This window comes from Thamnophis sirtalis, unplaced genomic scaffold (genome assembly GCF_051295495.1).
Source record: "Thamnophis sirtalis isolate CommonGarterSnake01/CBP01778 unplaced genomic scaffold, rThaSir2_p1.2 scaffold_10, whole genome shotgun sequence".
Classification (NCBI taxonomy): Eukaryota; Metazoa; Chordata; class Lepidosauria; order Squamata; family Natricidae; genus Thamnophis; species Thamnophis sirtalis.
In genome coordinates, this window is record NW_028261390.1 from 24,529,235 (window position 1) to 24,548,928 (window position 19,694).

Genomic DNA, 19,694 nt, shown 5'->3' on the forward strand with positions numbered 1-19,694 from the left:
TATATAAGTGTGATTATCAGGACAATGAACAGGGTCAAAAAGAAAGAAAAATAAATAACCACTGCTTTTCAAGTGATTAGAGACACAGGCTTATTCTCTACCCTCCTATTGGCTGACTTCACAGCAGTTATCCAAAAACTGAGTAGATGGCATTCTTCATATGTGCAAATTGTTAAAAATAAATGCTGTCTCTTCCATAACACAGATTCAGGTCTTACAGAGTGTGTTAAAAAAATTAATAGAATGGATATTGTCCACCTAATGGAAAGTAGTATGGAAAAGTCCAGAGATCATGGTCGCACCTATGCAGAAATTGAACAAACAATGGTACTGGATCACAGTGAAGGTGAGAATATACTTACACATGCATGATTACTATTCAGTAACTGAGTGTTATCAAATAATACCCATCAGCTATCACTGGGTTAACTACTAGTGGTTCTATACCAAGGAGAGCATTCCTATCAGTTTATATAGGAATAAACATAGTGCTCTTCAACATTGTAGTAGTGATGATGAGAAGTGTATCATCCTATACTATATCACTGAATATTGAGAGATCAATAGTAGATATGCATATTGAAATTCATGTTGATAACAATAAAGAGGATCAATTAGAGAGTACCCATTAAATCATCAATATCTTCAAAGGAATCCAGTTTACCAGACAAGAAGACAACAACAACTCACTACCCTTTGTGGTCATCCTGATCGCAGAGACTATAATGGCAAACTGAAAACACAAGTGTACTGAAAAACCACCCATGCCAATAAGTTTCTCTACTACCAAAGCAATAATCCAATCTCCCACAAGAGAAGCTGTGTAAGAACTTTATTTAGACAAAGACAAACTCACTGCAGCAACCTTAACAGCCGACACACAAGTGAAGCGTGCACACAAGCGAACTGGCAGTAGTGTGGGCCAAAACCCACCCCTGGTGTCTACATATTTTGCAAAAGAGATAATAAAATGGAACAAAAAGATCAAAATACCCCTCATACCAGCAATCAACACCCAGATGATCATAGATTAACTCCAAGATTAACATCAGACTAACAATTAAGTTAACAATACCCCAATCAAGCAACTATCAAACAAGCTAACAATAAACAACCAAACCAAGGAACTCCAAGATCACTCCCACCATTACTGACAGGGCAAGCTGCTAGAATATAAATTGAGACCTAACCCCACACTTTACTAGCACTGATGATGTTACCTAGCTTGGGTAATGAAATGTCTGCAAGAAAACAATCAAGCTTAGTGAACACTAAGGGCCTTTCACTTTAACCTCGAGCTACAAATTCTTTCCTTTATTGAAATTCTGGCTATATGGAGTTTTAGTGGATAGGGTTCATAGGAATCACTAGCAAGTTCTTATATCTGAACACATGACAGGGTTATTTATCTATGGTTAAATATAGCAATCTTTTAATTTATGTTTTGAAACTGCCGAGTTGCTTGTTCTGCATTATATTGGTACAAATCTGCATCTACAGGGTCTTATTTTCGTTACCCCTGAAATAAGCGCTTGGCCTTATTTTGGGGGAGGTCTTATTATTTTTGAGATGCAGGAGGCGGTGAGCAAGGTCACCTCATGGCTGCTGCTGTGGTGCAATATTTTCGAGGAGGGCTTATTTTGGGAGGAGGGCTTATTTTAGCGCATGCACTCAAAAGCCAGATTGGGCTTATTATCCGGGGAGGTCCTATTTTCAGGGAAACAGGGTAGATAACAATTACTTCATTTATTGAGATTAAATAATTGTTGTTTTACTTTGCCTTCAGGGTTCTCTGCACTTCATGAAGATCTATGCAGCACAAAAGATAAAAAAGAGGAAGAATATTCCTTTTCTAAAGACAGTGAGCCATCAGATCATCCTCCCCTTGTTTCAGAAGAAGACCTTTCTCTCAGTTGCTCACCCTTGCATGAAGGCGCATCGAAGGCTGAGGCAGAAGTATCTGTGGTAGAACTTCTACACCAAATACAGAAAGATCATGTGAAAGCTGAATTCTCAGGGAAGCCTCATGAGCTGACAGAAGATTCATCTACTACACAGGAGTATGTGTAAGAATTCTATAGTAGGGCGATGTATGTAGCAATAGGAAATATTTATTACATAGAGATCATGTTTCATAAGCAGTGAACAAATACAAATTGTGCAAGACTAAAAACACTTCAAGAAAAAAATCAATGAGCTAAATAATTTCTAAAAGTTTAGAGTAAAACAAATATATGGCCAATATATATCATTTTAAAATATTCTTGGACTTATTAATTTAAATAGAAATAGATCATCAAATTAGCTACAATAAGATACAATACAATAGCAGAGTTGGAAGGGACATTAGAAGTCTTCTAGTCCAATCCCCTGCCTAGGCAGGAAACCCTATACCGTTTCAGACAAATGGCTATCCAACATCTTCTTAAAGACTTCCAGTGTTAGGGCATTCACAACTTCTGGAGGCAAGCTGTTCCACTGATTAATTGTTCTAACTGTCAGGAAATTTCTCCTCAGTTCTAAGTTGCTTCTCTCCTTTATTAGTTTCCACCCATTGCTTCTTGTTCTACCCTCAGATGCTTTGGTGTTAAGATGTGATTATCCTTTTTATTTGTCATATATCTGAGTGTGTTTTTAATACGGCAAAATATTGACTGGGTTAGATAATGGTTCTTTTCTTTTTTATTTTGAATGAAGCTCCATTCATGGTGAGATGAGCCAAGGTTTTCTGGATACTGAATTACTGGGTGAAATTTTCATTGGGGAGCAGACATTGCTTCCATGAGAGGAGTGTCAATCAGTAAGAGGCCAAAGATTGCCATAGTGGGTAATCCTTGAGCTTGCCTATTACTATTCCTGGAAATAAACAGGTTCTCAACCTTTTCTTCTTTGTGGCCACTGAGCATGGCCATTGACCTCCAAGATGTAACTCAAGATTTAAATCATAACATTTATTCGAGCCTTCACGGACCCCCTGTGATGACATTGAGGTCCCTCATGGTTCCACGGACTACAGGTTGAGAACCACTGTAATACTAGTCTGAATTAAATAGTCACAAAGGGACAATTACTAGGACACAGATGACAGACTGGAAAGAAAACCATTAATTCTATTCCATTCTTTCTGCTGTTAACCTGTGGTGGCAATGGAGCAAATGGAGTGAATGAGAGCAGTGAAATTGCTGAGAAGAAATCAGGAAGGCCAAATATATATTTTTTTAAAGGGGGAGGAAAGTTCCAGTACTCGAAATAAAAATATATCATAATGGAGTACTGGAGAGCTAGACTGTTTTGGTTTAACACAAATGTCTATACAAAATATTGCTAGATGCTTGTTTTTGCCTGATGAAACCCAGTTTACCTGAATACAAATTCTAATATATTTTGAAAGAAATATGAGAGCTTGAACCATATTAGATTAGTAGTTCATGACAATAGGTATTGAATTCTCACTTGTATTCTCAGTCAAGTGTGTCCCGATTTATTCATTTCAGAATGTTACGTGCCACTTTTCAAAACCAAGCCCAGTGGCTTTAGAATAAATCTTATTCCTCAGAGACAGACGAGAAGAACTAATCATTTGTTTCCTCCAATCTTTATTAACAGTATCACAACTTCTGGAGCAGATTTGACACAAGTGCCCCAAAGTGTGAAAACAGCCATCATTGCCAGTGACAAATCTGGGGATCCCACCGCAGAATGTGAAGATCTTGAAAGGCCACAATTGCATACTCCAACATCTAGTGATCGAACTGATTCTCCCATTGTGGAAGAACCTGAAGACCATCACTTTCAGCAAGAAGATATGCATCCAAGGAAAAACAGCCTGGTGATTGTTGAATCCACTGATGAACCGCCTGAAGAACTAGAAAGACATGAAGAAGAATTGTTAGAAAAAGTAAGTTGTAACGCTAAGTAGTGCCCTTTGAAGAATTAATGAAGAAGAAAATCTTTAAAGTAATCTTATTTAATACTTGGAAGAATACACCCAGATAATAAGAAATAAGAGATGTTCACACGCTGTAGACTAAAATACAGTTCTAGGAAAAGAAAATTGAAAGACAATGCACTGAAAAATGTAAAGCATTAACACAGAAGTGAATAGAGAGAAATATAACTGAAAAGATGCTATCATTTGAATAAGATCAGAATAAGCCTGAACTGAAAAATATGAAATGGACATAAGAATTTTTTGAAAGAATTTTTTATATATTTTTATATATTTGCAGCAAAATAAGAATTCATTGGAATTACACACTTTTCACACTTTAATTCCTACAAAGAATGTGTTAGGAATTAGATTGTGAATGAAAACGTACTTTTGTCCCACGGCAGTTGAGAATTGTCAAAACTTTTCATTAAAAAGATCAGTTAAATCAAAGTAGAGCCCCACATTTTTCTTTCCAAAGAACTGTTTGGGAATATTTAGGGGCATGCACAGAGCATCTGTCTTTAAATGGAAAAGGCACAACAATTTTACTCACTGGAAAACAATGAAACAAACAAGTAGAAATACAGGTAGTCCTTGACTTACCACAGTTTGTTTAGTGACCATTCAATGTTACAACGGTACTGAAAAAAAGAAACTTGTCACTGTTTTTCACACTTATGAACATTGCAGCATTCCCATGATCAAATTCACCTGCTTGGCAAGTGTGTCATATTTACAATGGTTGGAATGTCCCAGAGTCTTGTGATCACTGTTTGCAACCTTCTGACAAGCAAAGTCAGTGGGGAAGCACGGTTCACTTAACAACTGTGTTACTAACTTAACAACTGCAGTGATTTCATTTAATCATTGTGGAAAGAAAGGTCATAAAATGCGAACAAAACTCACTTAAGAAATGTCTCCCTGGGCAACAGAAAATTTGGGCTCGATTGTGGTCGTAAGTTGAGGACTACCTGTACATGGATATACCTAGGAACATCTTTTGATGCTACCAAATAAGCCCAAACAAAGAATGGGTACTTTAACAGTATAAAAAGAGGTCTTTCACCAAACCACTTCTTTCAAGGATTTTGTTCAACTGTAGAAAATAATTCATTTTTCCCATTGAAACTCATAAGTTATGATGTTTGGATTGACAGTGTAGCAGTAACCTAACCGCATCCCACCTTTAGTTCCCTGGCACTTTGAAAGTTGCTATCATGGCAACTCAATCATCATTATGAGCCTTTAAGAAACCTGTCCCAAGTCCCATTGCAGAAGAATCACAACAGTAAATATGTAGTGAGCAAATTTTATTGCCAGTATCTTTACCTGAAGAAACTGCTGTTTCAAAAGTGAAAAGGATTTTGAAAATATCCTAGAACTATTTAAATCAAAATTAACTGTGTTTTCTAAGTGTAAAGGAATTATATCTTTTATTTTACTGGCTAAAAGACAGGAGCAAATATAGTAATTATTAATTAACTCAAACTTGCAATATAATCTAGTCCACAGTGGTTCTCAACCAATGGTCCACAGCCCCTGGAGGGTTGTGATATTGTTAAATGGGGCCGCCGAGGGCTTGAAGAAATATTACAATTTAAATATTGAGTTAAGTCACGGTGGTCCATGGCCACCAAAGGTATTTAAAGAGGGTCCATGATGAAGAAAAGGTTGAGAACCACTGATCTATTTCATAAGTAGAAAGTTGTTGGAAACTCATATCTCTTTAGTTTTTGTTAATTGGGTTTATAGAAGATGAAGTTATAACTATATTTGCATTATTCAACTGACGCGCTGCTTTTACGTAGTATATGGTATTAAAAGAAAGTTGAAGGCAGGTTTTCTCAGTTTGTAACATTGGCAAGAAGATTTTGAAATTCAGCCCCCAAATAGAAAGAAAATAGTACAGCATATTTTGCAGTGTATTTCATTCCAGCAAGCATTTGTATGGTGTGTTATTAGAAAGGGGCCCAATTATTCATTCACATGTACAGTACCAGTATGATGAGAGCAATACTTCCATGCTTCCACTAGGAGCTAGCAGAGGAATTAGGTGAGCTGGAGGTCAGCTCAGATGAGGAAGAGATGGTAACTACCAGGGTCGTTCGCCGCCGGGTAATTATTCAGGTACAGGAGTGTTGAACTATTGCACGTACCAGTGGCAACTATGCCCTGGTTATACCTTTAAAACCCACCCTTTTCCTAAAATCCTGTTCCTGAAACACCCCCTTGGCTGACAATGCACTGATGAATTTGGCATGTTCCTGGGTAATGCATGTCAACTGATTAACATATTTTTTTTCCCAATTTCATTTGGAAACTCAAGGAATGTAAATCCAAATGGTAGATATTTGATTTGCATTTTGAAAGAGACTATCTCTCTAAGAGGACAGTCTGATTTGCTGCTTCAGTACCACCACTTACTAGCCAAATATGTTCTTGTTCCAAGTTTGCATGCTTTTTAAAAAGGATCTATTTGCAAAATGTTCAACAGCATTGGAGCAATTTGCTTCAGTGCTTCTTGCCTAATTTATGTGGTTGTTTGAGCCAACTAACTTCTGTTATGCAGTTTATTTAAAATAGCCAGTTATTTTTTCTGAACTGTTTTTTGTTCAATAGGCTGATGATGTGCCTGAATTACCCCCGGAAGCTGTAACGGAGGAACACTATGTGGATGAACATGGCCATATTGTGGTGAAGAAGGTATTCAGCTGATGGTTTATTAGGAGAATATAAAGAGCATTTTAGTACATCAATTATATTTGACCCACTTCAAGGTTTCCAGAGTTAAATTGAGGGGCTTTAGGATACTTTACTACAGTCCTCAACTTACTACAGTTCATTTGGTGACATTTTGAAGTTACATTATTGAAAAAAGTAACTTATGACCCTTTATCACATGACTATTGGTCACATAATCGAAATTCAAAAGCTTGCCAACTGGCATGTACTTTTGATGGTTGCAGTGTCCCGGGGCTGTGTATTACCTTTTGCGACCTTCTAACAAACAAAATCAACAGAGAAATCAGATTCACTTAACAACTGTGTTACTAACTTAACAACTGCAGTGATTCACTTAACATCTGTGGCAAGAAAGGTCGTAAAATGGAGCAAACCTCACTTAACAAATGTCTCACTTAGCAACATAAATTTTGGGCTCAATTCTAGTCTCAGGTTGAAGACCACCTGTATATGTAACAAGGAAATCTCTTATGGAAATTGAGGATTTAGGCTCTATGCATTTCACACCACATGGGATAAAGGAAAACATTTTGTCCCATATAACAGTTGCACAAAAATAGAAAGTCCTTATTTGTTTTAGGAGAGAACTGGGAGCGGAATAGTTGAAACTATATTTTGTAAAATTTGTATGAGGTGTTTGTCTTCATTTTGATAAAATAGTTTCTGCATTTTATTTGCAAACTTTTCAGACTAGGAACATGTTCAAATTGTAATGTATTTAATAATACGTATCATGTGTTGATTATATTAAAATTGCTTTGAAATAGTATTTTGAAGATGTGATAGCTGAAATTGTGCCACAAGTTACCTGCTAGCGAAATAGCAGGTTAAGGCTTATTTGTGTACGCACATGAGAGAGAATGCTCTAGGTATTTTAAAGGACAAATATGACTGCCACTGTTTAAAATTCAACTACATGCTAACATAACTCTTGATGAACATGTCATCCTGCTAGGTCACTAGGAAAATCATCAGGCGATTCGTTTTACCAGATGGAACAGAAAAAGAAGAAGTTGTGATGCAGGGAGAACCCCAAGAACCTGTTACAGTGGAAGAAGGAGACAGTTACTCCAAAGTCATAAAGCGGGTGGTATTGAAAAGTGAAAGTGAACAATCAGAGGTTAGATTGTTTTTCCTGCCATCGTTTATTTATAGTTTATTTATTTGAAGTGAATTTTCAAAATTGGCACTGAAATTACCCATTATAAATTGTTTCTTATGTTTAATTGTAAACTTTGTTTCATAAGGTTCACTTCACATGTCTTGTTTAAACTCCCTTGAAGGAGGCTTACTCAATGAAGAATTGTAGAGCAATTCTTTAACAAGTCTAGCCACCAACTACATCGTTTTCCAAGAAATGAATGAATCAGTAACATTAGTGCAAATGTTTCATAGGAAAGTAGCAAAAGAATGTTTTGGGCATTATCTAATCAGCCAATGACCATGATTTCTGGACTAAGCAATTATTGACATGCAATTATTCATGATTTCTCTTTCACAGGTGACCTTTTCTGAGACAAGTGTATTACCAAGTGCCTCAGAATTCCAGGCTGAACCAGTAGAAGGCCGCAAGGTCAGCAAAGTTATAAAAACTACCTTAGTGCAAGGGGAGAGAATGGAAAAACATCATGGAGATTCTAGTTTAGCAGTGAATCTTCCATCAGCCAAAGATGACTTCGAAGAGGTGAGATTATTGTATGGTTTTGGCAACACCGTTAGAACTGCAATAGTACTAAGGGCGGAAACACATATAGAAAAATTAGAAATAGCTAACTGTAATGAAGCATCATTATAGAAATCTATTCTTGGTTTTTTTTTCCAGTATGTTTAGAGAAACTCGACAGTTCACAAAGAAGAATTTTTCCTTCTGGAAAAAATCTGAGAGTATCATCTAATGGAACCCAGTGAGAGATTACTCTGAGTCTTAATTTTAGTTCTTATACAAACCTGTAAAAGGTTTCCAAAAGATGCCCTAATTAATTCATGACCCTGGAACCAAGTTTCAAAAGAAATCCAGTCATTTATTAGGAACATCATTTCGGCAATACCCCATTGCAGTCAGATCTGACCTCATTTTAATTATGGCTGAACTTTACCCCTATTTCCTCCCTGCCCTCAGTCTGTGTCATAAATCACATTCACCAATGAAGTGCACGCCTCACAAGCCTGTTGTAATATTCTGAGATCCAACTCTAGCTGAAGGTATGTGTGGAGTGCGCTCCCCCCGCCTTTCCTCACCATGGCAACTTTATGAGTTGACACATTCATTTGAAGCTGCTTTGTAAAGGAGTGCCGCCATCCGACTTCTAGACAACAAAGCCAAACTATCACATTCACTGTTCCCCCTGGTAGTCTCCTTCAGGATATTCAGCACCTTGAAGGAACTTCTATATTGAAGTTGCACATATTTATGCATGCACAGGCGCTTTAATTCAGTAGTTTACTTCCAGTAGCTCATTAAAAGGAAGTGATACAGGAAGAGGCACATTAACAAAACCATTTTCTACCTACTGAATCTGCTAGAAGAAGCAATTGAAACAAATGATAAATGTGCTTCAGAAAGACAGGTCATGTCAGCCCACTGGGGCCAATTTGTATAGAGAAATTCATTATTATACAGTGAATTTAGTTGGAATCTTTCACAACTGACATATTTTTCCAGACGTAAGGAAAATTGAAGTTCCTTCAGATTGGAACTAATTGTAGAAGCAGAAGCTTATCATTGATGAGTAAAGGCTCTTTGAACTTTTTTCCAGATGCATTTTGAGCAGGATTGTAAACTCACCATATCCTATTTGATTAAAAATATGACTCGATATTGGTTGAATAAATAGAATATAGATAATTTCTATTCAGATGGGAGTGATGTCAGCACATCTTCTGTTTACCAGATGTCCAGTTTGAGTAAGAAGCTCTATTCTTAGATTGGATACATTTAAACATAGTATCCAAGAACACAGTGGAAAGCACATAGTTGAGGAAAGAAATCTCCAGTATGAATGTACTCTTAACAATATAATTCAATTTGCAAGTGGGGTTATTTTATTTATAAATCCCAAAAGGAGGCTCATCAAGATATAAGAAATATGGCTATCCTATTTGAAATGTATATGTGATTCCAAGAATAATCCTGGATCAAATCATTTTTATTGTCTTCCTAATAAAGCCTTCTTTCTAATGAACCAAATCCCATCTGTTAGTAAGACTGGAGCTCTTTCTACTCTCTCTGGGTTCTTTCAAGAAGAAAAGACCTTGTTGTTCACAAGAGGTCATTTGTCTTCCTTAGGAGTTCAGCATAAGAATTATCAGTAAAAGTAGATTCTATTGTTTTGTCACACATTCCCAAATTCTTAGTAAGTACAGAATTTGCAAATTATGCAATCAATACTTTTTTTCTGATATGTTTAACTATTATTTGTCTCATTGATATTTTAGCAGGTTAATATAAGTAAGTTGTATTTGGGTCTTTTATGCTACAGTTATGCTTCCTGTTTTACTTTAGGCCCTGAATTACATAGGTAACAAAATGAAAATTGAAGTCCCCCCATTAGTAGAGAAAGAGGTCATGAAAGAGGATGGGTCGCTTATTAAAAGGTTTGAGTTGGCATGACACTAGCCTGTGCAATGACCAAAGATTTAACAGACTAACTGTAATAATATTTGAATAAAGACTTACAGTCTTGGTGTCTTAAGCTTTACATGGAAACTAACACACTCGGTAAAAGAGGGGATAATCAATTGATGGAACAAACAGTTGTTTGAGAAATAACTGAATTATAATTCTGATTCTGAATGCTAGCATTGTAAAAAAAAATTGCATGACGTATTTTAAATAATGTTTTGGGGAAGACAAAATGTCATGACAGGAAAAAATCTGGACAATTAATTAATTGAAATGTTTTGGCTTTATATCCACATACCAAAAGACCCAGGTTTTGGAGGGGAGGGGCTAAACAAAAGCCCCCAGACATTGTCCATGTCACTGAAGCTAGTTACCTGGGATTAATTATAATTTCAATGTTATTACTATTTCTATGTTCATATTCACAACTATGTAGGCAGAATACATCCTATACTGCAGTGGTTCCTTAGCACCAGGGACCGGTTTCATGGAAGACTATTTTTCCATAGATTGCGGGGGGGGAGGGGGGAGTGTGCGACCTAGATCCCTCAGATGCACAATTTACAGGTTACAGTTTCGCACCCCTATGAGAATCTAATGCCTGATGGTCTGAAGTGGAGCTGAGGCAGTGACTGGGGAGTGGCTGCAAGTACAGATGAAGCTTCGGTCAGTCACCTGCCACTCACCTCCAGCTGTGCAGCCTGGTTCCTAACAGGCCCCAGAATGGCACCATTGGGGACCCCTGCTATACTATATAAGACATGTGTGTATGGAGATGGTAATCTTCCCAATTCTCCCTATGCTGACTCCATCTGGATACCATCGCTTTTTAGGCTTTACTTTTTGTTTAAAAATATTTAATGTAGGACTATCAATGTTTCACCTTTTAACATTTGTTGAAATTCCATTGTTTTTGTAATGGAGATCTATTGATTCAGAACCTAAATTTGGTTGACACAAAGGATATATTTACTCTGACAACATGAAGAGGAGTATAATATTTGTAGATGATGATCTTAATTATCTTTTATACATGTTATACATACCTATTTTCTTCAATATTTAAATTGCCTCTTAATCTTTGAGGACTGTGCTTCAGGCATAGTCAGACAAAGGTATTTTTCCTTCTAAACCAAATTCCTGGACAGGACAATCCCATTGTTATGTTTTAATTAATTAATTGATGGGATCTCACCTCCCAAATGACTCTGGGAGACTTGTAGAATTAAAATATTAAAAATTATACTCTTAACAATTTTAAAACTCTGCCTGCAACAAAGAAAGTCAAAATGGGGGAAGAAACCTATTATTCTTCCCATTCCTTTCTTGATTCAACTATTTGTTTACTTTTCTGCCAATAATTTGTAAAGCATGTAAAGCCAGCCCAATAATTGGCAAAATTTCCAGTTTCTCACTGTCACATTCCTTCTCTGATGTCAGAATTATCAAAATCAGTTCTCAAAGGGAAATTTGATGCTGCATTTCTACCGCTGAAATTAGAACATGTATATTCTCTCCAAATAGATCATGATCATATTCTCCACATATTTTGTACCAGGCAAATGTGTTGGGAATATAGCCCACATTTCTGGGGAAGGAGATAGTATTTATTGTTCTTTATTTTATTGACATAGGACAAAAAGGACAACAGATATTTGTTTGTTTGTTTGTTTGTTTCAGAGTGAAATGCTTCTGATTAGACATCTAGCATATTGCTTCTAATTTCCTCTTGCTAGAGTTGATAAACTCTCACAGGTGTCTCTGCATATAATAGCACACACATCTCCTAAGTCCTGGATCTTCCCTCTTGTGTGTGGAAGACACCATTTTAGCAATATAACGAGTAGCATTCATGGGTTGAAGGAACAATAACAGGGTTTTAACAATGTATAAATAACAATACTATGAGATTTTTTTGATTATCAAATAGTTAAATGACCTAGTTCATTTGTTTCTTGAGGCTTACTATGAACCTGATATTCCTCTCTGAGGACTAAAAAGTCAACAGAGACTACCTCTATAAGATGGGTTGTGGTTCTCAAGGAATATAACCCAAAGAAATAAACTGTCTTTTCCACTGAATAAATTATTTCTGTGATGTAATTTTGTGTATTCCCATCACTGTGGAAACCCTCACTTGAAGAGAAGTAGTAATAAAAATATGTATATAATAGAGCTTACTTCCCTTCCCTTGTCTCAACGTATAATACCAAACGCAAACATATTTATTTATTGACTTGTATTCCATCTTCCTAGCAATGAGTTTCGTTGAAGTTAAATATTGTAAGTATGGGCAGGAATGACAAAAACTAGCAGGTTTGTAGTTTGGGATATGGATGTTTCTCCTATCATTTATCTTGTTAATGATTCCCTGTTACAGGATTTTCATACAAAGGTCAGTGTTGCTGGATTAGAAGATATGAATGTAAGCACTGATGTTACTAAGGCACTGATGTTACAAAGCAAATAATGTCTCTCAGAATAAGTATCAGTATCAGGAAGGAAAATAACTTAAGACATGTTTATAACTGAAAGTTTCTGACTGATACAATGCAGTAACGGTATCCTCTTATCTTCAGTACTGGTTCGGTAGTGGGAGCGCCTGCGCACTCCCATCGCTCGCACGCAGCATGCCTGGGCATATGCAGAGCCTCCTATGATGTCTGAGTGGGTGGGCGGAGCCTTGCACCGCCATCACTGCCAGTTTGCCCAAACCAGTGCGAACCAGCAGAATACCACCTCTGATACAATCTTTATATACAAATTCGAACCATACATAAGGACAGTTTAAACTATCCCATTCTAACTCTACATAGCCATGTGAACTATGCACCAACTTAACTTTTGATCTTAGCCTACACCCATAGTCCCTTTATGCAATCATTTCTCCCTGCCTGTGCAAAGTTATGTCACACACCAGAAATTTCTCAAGAAGTTACAAGTTGCTGACATTTTAACAAATCTACTAGTTTGAATCTGTAAATATAGGCTTGCTTTATGTAAATGTAGCATAAGGAAAGTAATTACTTTTTTAAAAAAAAATAATGTTATTGATACTTTACATATAAATATTTAGCATTTTTCTTAGCTCTTTAAAGTCAAATGCAGTCCCTGTCTTTTCACCTACAGGAACTCAAAACTCATGCTTAGAATTTTAAAATGAAAAATAGAATGCAATTTCCTTTTTTTAAAAAATCCTACAAATTCACTCATTTCTCCTCTTTGACTCCTTGTAGGACAACAATGAGTAAAGCTAGTACACAGAAGAGGACTGTGGTTAAGGACCAGTATGGAAACCGGACTCATGTGGAGCTGCTGGAGGACACACCAGATGCGCTACCCCAGGATGATCTTCAGCATGACCTTCAACAATTATTAAGGCATTTCTGCAAAGATGAGCAGAAGAAAGAGGCCAAATGAGATGCTGCTAAATCTCACTCTTAGACCACCACACATATCCATTAACTGTCCAGCTTTATCCAACTTTCTTTTATCATAGGTGTTATTATTATTTAACATAATCATCAGGGAACACTGCTGTTTCTACTTTGAGCATATAGAGCAGATTTTCCATTTCATTTTCTTTGTTTCTAAATATCTGTAAGCTAATTTGTGACCAAAGATCACATCCTTCATTCTGGATGGTTTTATCTACTAAGTCATAGACTTTGTGTGCTCTCCTTGACACTCTTGTCATCTTGGCATTTTTATTGTTCTTTATTTTTTTGCACCAGATCCATAATCGCATAAGTTTCTTCCACAGGCCTCTTGAAATGACAGTGTACATGTGTTTTTTAAAGGATATTATTAACTCTAAACTGTAAATAGAGAAAATATGTGGATTCACAAGACGGAAAGAAAGAAGCACTGCCTATTGTGACTACTTTTAGCATCAGGACTATAAGGTTCGTCGAAGAATAATTCCTCTAATATTGCTAACACAATCCATCGCAACTAGGACATGGATCTATCAAGAACGAAGCAAATCAATCCTCCTGTGTTCATAGGACTTCCAGTGTAATAAATTACTTGACTAAAGAGTCAGAACAAAGCCTCACATTTCAGCTGTTTCCCTTACAGGACAGTTGATTGCAGCCATTACTGCTTTTTTGCTTCCTGGGAAAACCACCTCAAGATTTCCTGAAGAAAAAAATATACCCAGTTAGATATAATGTGCTAGCAGCTGTATCTGTGGCACTTTTGCATACTGTATTTAATTCTTTTAGATCAGGGATGTGAAATGGGTGCATTCAATCGTTCTGATTTCTACACTGTTTGGATCACTCCTTGAATAAACCACGCTGTCTTAGAAGGGGTTATCTCTGCTGGCCACAGCACTACAGACATTTTGCAGGAGGAAAAGAAACTTTCAGAGGAAAAAAAAAGATTTATCACATTCTGTCAAGATTGTCTCTTAAATCTGGCACATGCATGTGGCATTGGAATATAAAAACATGACCTTTCTATAATCATGCCAATCGCTTCTCATCCTTCCTAGCACTGAGCGAGCAGAAATTACCATTGTCTTTGAGGTTTTTCTCCAGAGTTTTATTTATAAGGAGACAGGAATCCACTACGCATTCATTTGAGTTTTTTCCCCTCCCTTTGCTATTTTATTTATAGTTCTTAATCACCTTTCAAGCATTATTCATGTAAATGTCTGCACTTTGATTTTCCAAGAAGGCATATATGACCCTGGAATTATTTTGTGGTCTGTACCTAATTCTAATAGTGGTCTGAAGCTCTGTAGCATTTTAACATATATATGTAATTAGATATATATATATAATATATATATATTATATGAAATGGTATACATTTTGAGTCAGTTATTTGATAAACACAAAGCATATTCAGCAATGATGAGTCAGGTCCTCTAGAGCTGAATATTTTTCAAAACCCTGCTAGCCTTTCTTCCTTTAAACAAAACAAACCGACTCACTCAGTGCTCAGGATGCTGAAAATAAATGTTCCAAGTGGCACCTCCTCATTAAGCAACAATGCCAAGAGAAAAGAAACATTTGAGGAGGTTTTGGTTTCCTGCTTTAAAAAAAAACACTACTTGGTGCCATGCAAATTTGTTTTGTTGGCAAAGCAGGACACAAGCACTTAATGACTGCCAAAATGAAAGGAGACCTAATTGCAGGACACACAATAGCTCATTTCTCATTGTCAAGAACATCACTGTTTAACCTTCAAGACTGGGCCTCTACAAGAAATGCATTTCTGTTGTGTTATTTGCGGTGCAGATGATGTTCTGTGTAACAGCATAATGGCTATTCTCCTTTTTTCAGTTTTGAATTTTTGCTGTGTTATCAGAGAACTTGAATACTGTGAGAAGGTGATTTTAAGTTGATAAATCGGCATCTTGTTCCCATGGTGATAACACTTAACTGAATATATCTATGAGGGCATGTATTAAAGATGTAAAACAAACAAACAGCACTAACAATACATAGCTGCAATGTGTACAATGGCTGATTTAATTAAATAAAAATATAAAAGTGTTAAATGTAGCAATGATAGTATCCTCTCTTTTTTGCAAAGTAGAATCGGGAAATTATTTGGAAACTTTAATTGCAAAATTATAAAGCAGGTGGTCTATATCGTTATGATTAATTTTACAGTGTTACTGTTTGACCTTCAAAGTCCCAAAGGACTTAAAGAGCATAGGGTCATTTTCTTCCATTCTGTCCATCTTAAATTTTCAAATCTGAGAAGATAATTTTCTCCATGTCTCAACAATGGCAAAGGCTCGTTTGATGGGAACAAAGAAAAAGTCCACTTTCATTCTAAAGGCAAGATAAATATGTTGCCTGCTATCTCTGCCTGTTGTTTTTAGGAGATTTTTCATTATTGGATTTAGTTTGTTTTGTTGTTCCTTTAACTTAGAGAATAAAAATCAAGAGTAAAACTAATAATTTATTTTGTATGCTTGGACAATCCGATGCAGATTGTATAAACACACATACATATAATGGCATACAGATAGATAAACTTTGCTTAGAGATCACAATTGGTATCAGCAGTTCCATTGCCAAGTGACATGGTCGCTAAGTGAGACATATGACTGATTTGAAATTTTACTGCTGGCTGTTCCATTGACTCTGCTTGTTGGAAACTGGTTGTGAAGTGCATAGATGGTGATCACATACAGGGCAGTGCAATGATGGTCGTAAGTGCACTCACCAGTTGCATTTCTATTATGTGGTTATGAGAATACTGCAATGGTCATAAGGAAAGATTAGCTGTAAAATTACTGTTTCAGCATTGCTGCAATTTTGCTCACTAAACAAAGCAGTTAATCAATGTATACCTGTGCAATGCCACCCATAATTTTGTCTTTTCCAGCAGAAGTCTGGATTTTTGCTGAAAGTCTTGCATACTTGCATTGTAAGCCGCCCGGAGTCCTACGGGATAGGGCGGCATATAAATTTATTAAAATTCAAATTCAAATTCAAATACTAGCTGATGCATTAGAGGCAACTGATTGTCAGTTCTAAATGAATACAACCTGATAGCAGGTGCTAGTTTTGTCTGGACAGCTAAAATATACTAACATGTAGAATTCACATCCTTTCCATTCTTTTTTCTTCCTAGTATTTATCCACAAGTGCTTTTTTCAGATCAATGGAGTGTTGATCCATTGGTTGTAACAGGAATTGGTTCACTGGCTTGATGGCCAAGCTGGACATCATGGATTGAGAGAGAGTTTGGCCCAAAGTCACCCAGCCAGCTTTCAGGTGAGACTAGAACTCAGTCTCTAGCCTGATTCCCTTAGCACTAGACCAGTGGTTCCAAAACTTGGCAACTTTAAGACTTGTGGACTTCAACTTCCAGAATTCTCCAGCCAGCTCTGTGACCAGGGGGGCATTTGCCCAGGTTCGCCTGGTGCACCAGTTGCGCCCCTACCTGAACCAGGAGGCTCTCACAACAGTCACTCGTGCCCTTGTGACCTCTAGGCTGGAGTACTGCAATGTGCTCTACATGGGGCTGCCCTTGAAGAGTATTCGGCAACTTCAGCTAGTCCAGAATGCGGCCGCGCGAGCGATTGTGGGTGCACCTCGCTTCACCCACATAACACCTATCCTCCGCGAGCTGCACTGGCTACCTGTCGATCTCCGGGTACGCTTCAAGGTGCTACTTGTCACCCATAAAGCCCTACATGGTAGTGGATCTAGGTACTTGAGAGACCGCCTACTGCCAATTACCTCCACGCGACCTATTAGATCTCATCGATTAGGCCTCCTCCGAGTTCCATCTGCCGGTCAATGCCGACTGGCAACTACGCGGAGGAGAGCCTTCTCGGTGGTAGCTCCGACCCTATGGAACGATCTCCCCGTGGAGATTCGTACCCTCACCACCCTCCAGACCTTCCGCACAGCCCTCAGAATCTGGCTATCCCGTCAGGCCTGGGGCTAAGACTGTAACCCGCCCGAATGGTATGAATGTTGTGTTTTTAATTATGTATTGTCTTTATGTTAAAAGTTTGTCTCCCCCTCCCTTTTGGGTTGTGAGCTGCCCTGAGTCCCCCCAGGGAAAAGGGCGGCATACAAATAAACTTCTATACTCTATACTCTATAGCTCTGCTCTGCTGGCTGGAGAATTCTGGGAGTTGAAGTCCACAAGTCTTAAAGTTGCCAAGTTTGGGAACCACTGCACTAGACCAAACTGTTTTTCTGCCTTTCATTATTTTATACTTACGTTATTAGTTGTGTTATCATGCTGCCCATGATATAAGCAAGATCTCTGAGAAGCTTACAATAATAAAAACAGAAATAAAACAGTATTACCAAACAATACTACCAAACTTTGCCCCATTCTAGCTATATATTTTCTTGGCTCAATCACGCCATCCAGGCTGGAAATAGAACTTCAGAATTTTGGGGTGCTATAGTCAAAATTGTATAAGGTTGGAGAATATAGCAATTGAAGAATCAATGGCTATGGATTTCGTGGCATGGATTTCACTGAGAAAAACATTTGAATATTTGCAGCTCGGCTATTGCAACCCCGATTTACATTAAGTTGTTGGGCAATGTTAGCTAGAGGACTAAGCCACCAAATACATATATAAACAGATCACATAGATTATTGTAATCAAACAAATACAAGATGAAAGGCAACACAGGAAAAACTTGCCCTGATGCAGGCTTCTTTAGTGGGTCTATGACAATTCACCATGGCCAACTCTCCATGGGTCAGGAGTTACACTAATATCAAAGAAATGGTGGAATATAATCATTAATGAAAGGATGAAAAAGTAGAAACAAAATGAAATGTGAATGACAAAAATTAAAATAATTTAAATGAATTGTTAAATGATGAATTATCCCACGCTGTGGCAAGTTGGCCGTGGCAAGTTGACAGCAGCGAGTTAGCCATGGTGAATTGTCCCATTTTGTTCTTAAGCACAGAAGAGGAGTCCCAGAAGAATTCCAGAAACTCTTCAATGTTCGCAGATTAATGCATACAGAACAAAAACTATGGTCCACAGAGAAACATGAAAAAAAATTGGAGGGATATTAAATATGAGATGAAGTTTTAATCCTGTTAAGTTATATGCAAGAAATAGTGGTGTAATTAAATTATGAAAGTAATGTTTAAAATGTACAGTAGATAACATACCATGATATCAAAGGGATCTGCAACTTATTGTGGTGGTGGGCACATTTGGAAATTTTGAAGATGAGGTATTCCCCCCAAAGACTGTTGGTGGGACTTGTCCATTCACGAATTGTTGCCATGCATCAGGTAGGTGTTTGCCAAATGCTGCCTCCCTCATGTTTCAGCAATCCAGCAGAACCTTCTCGTTGTTATTACTTTGTTCTTTTTGAGCAGGTGGACTCCCAAAGGTAGGCAGTCATTATTTTAATTCTTTATGAAGCTCATGAAGGACATTTAGGGCCAGAGGGAATAATAGAAACTAAAGAAATTGTTGTAGGCTGGCAATTTGTTTTGCATTGCATACAAGTGTCCTCCTATCAAGTCTAGGTTGATGGACACCAAGGAAGCCTTTGTGAATCATTGCACCCTTTGCCACCAGTACTGCAGGAAAAGCCAGATTGCAGGAAAAGTTAATACAACTGGTTTTTCGTCACGGCCTCATTATTCCATTATAGACCCAGTGCCCAGCCCATATCACATCTCTCAAACACTACTGATCAATTTTTGGGGGGGACGGGACAATTGGGCTTTGCACTAATCATTTCTGGGACAAGGGCTCATAAGACACCCCTTTTGGTAAAATTGGTGGGGACTGTTTTCCCAAATTTTACCTACCCGTATTTTTCAAAGTATAAGACGGACCAAGGTTTTGAAGAGGCAAATTAAGAAAAAAGTAGATAGGTAGAGGGATAGAGAAATAGAGAAATACAGTAGGAAGGGAGGGAGGGAGAG

The 19,694-nt window shown here is 37.4% G+C and overlaps 1 protein-coding gene across 33 annotated transcripts in view; it reads left to right on the forward strand.

Annotated features, from left to right (window-relative positions):
- Nucleotides 1-15,811, forward strand: part of ANK2 (ankyrin 2) — a 297,111-nt gene extending 281,300 nt beyond the window's left edge. For 27 of the 33 annotated variants that reach the window (XM_087724233.1, XM_087724230.1, XM_087724241.1 and 24 more), the window contains 9 exons: nucleotides 206-346; nucleotides 1,787-2,066; nucleotides 3,607-3,898; nucleotides 5,966-6,058; nucleotides 6,551-6,634; nucleotides 7,629-7,793; nucleotides 8,175-8,357; nucleotides 10,176-10,267; nucleotides 13,532-15,811. In XM_087724233.1, coding sequence (XP_087580359.1) covers nucleotides 206-346; nucleotides 1,787-2,066; nucleotides 3,607-3,898; nucleotides 5,966-6,058; nucleotides 6,551-6,634; nucleotides 7,629-7,793; nucleotides 8,175-8,357; nucleotides 10,176-10,267; nucleotides 13,532-13,715 — 1,514 coding nt within the window. In that variant the 3' untranslated portion in view covers nucleotides 13,716-15,811. The remainder of the gene's footprint in view (nucleotides 1-205; nucleotides 347-1,786; nucleotides 2,067-3,606; nucleotides 3,899-5,965; nucleotides 6,059-6,550; nucleotides 6,635-7,628; nucleotides 7,794-8,174; nucleotides 8,358-10,175; nucleotides 10,268-13,531) is intronic. The other 6 variants (XM_087724255.1, XM_087724257.1, XM_087724236.1 and 3 more) reach the window with 3 other exon arrangements.
- The last annotated feature ends 3,883 nt before the right edge of the window (nucleotides 15,812-19,694 follow it).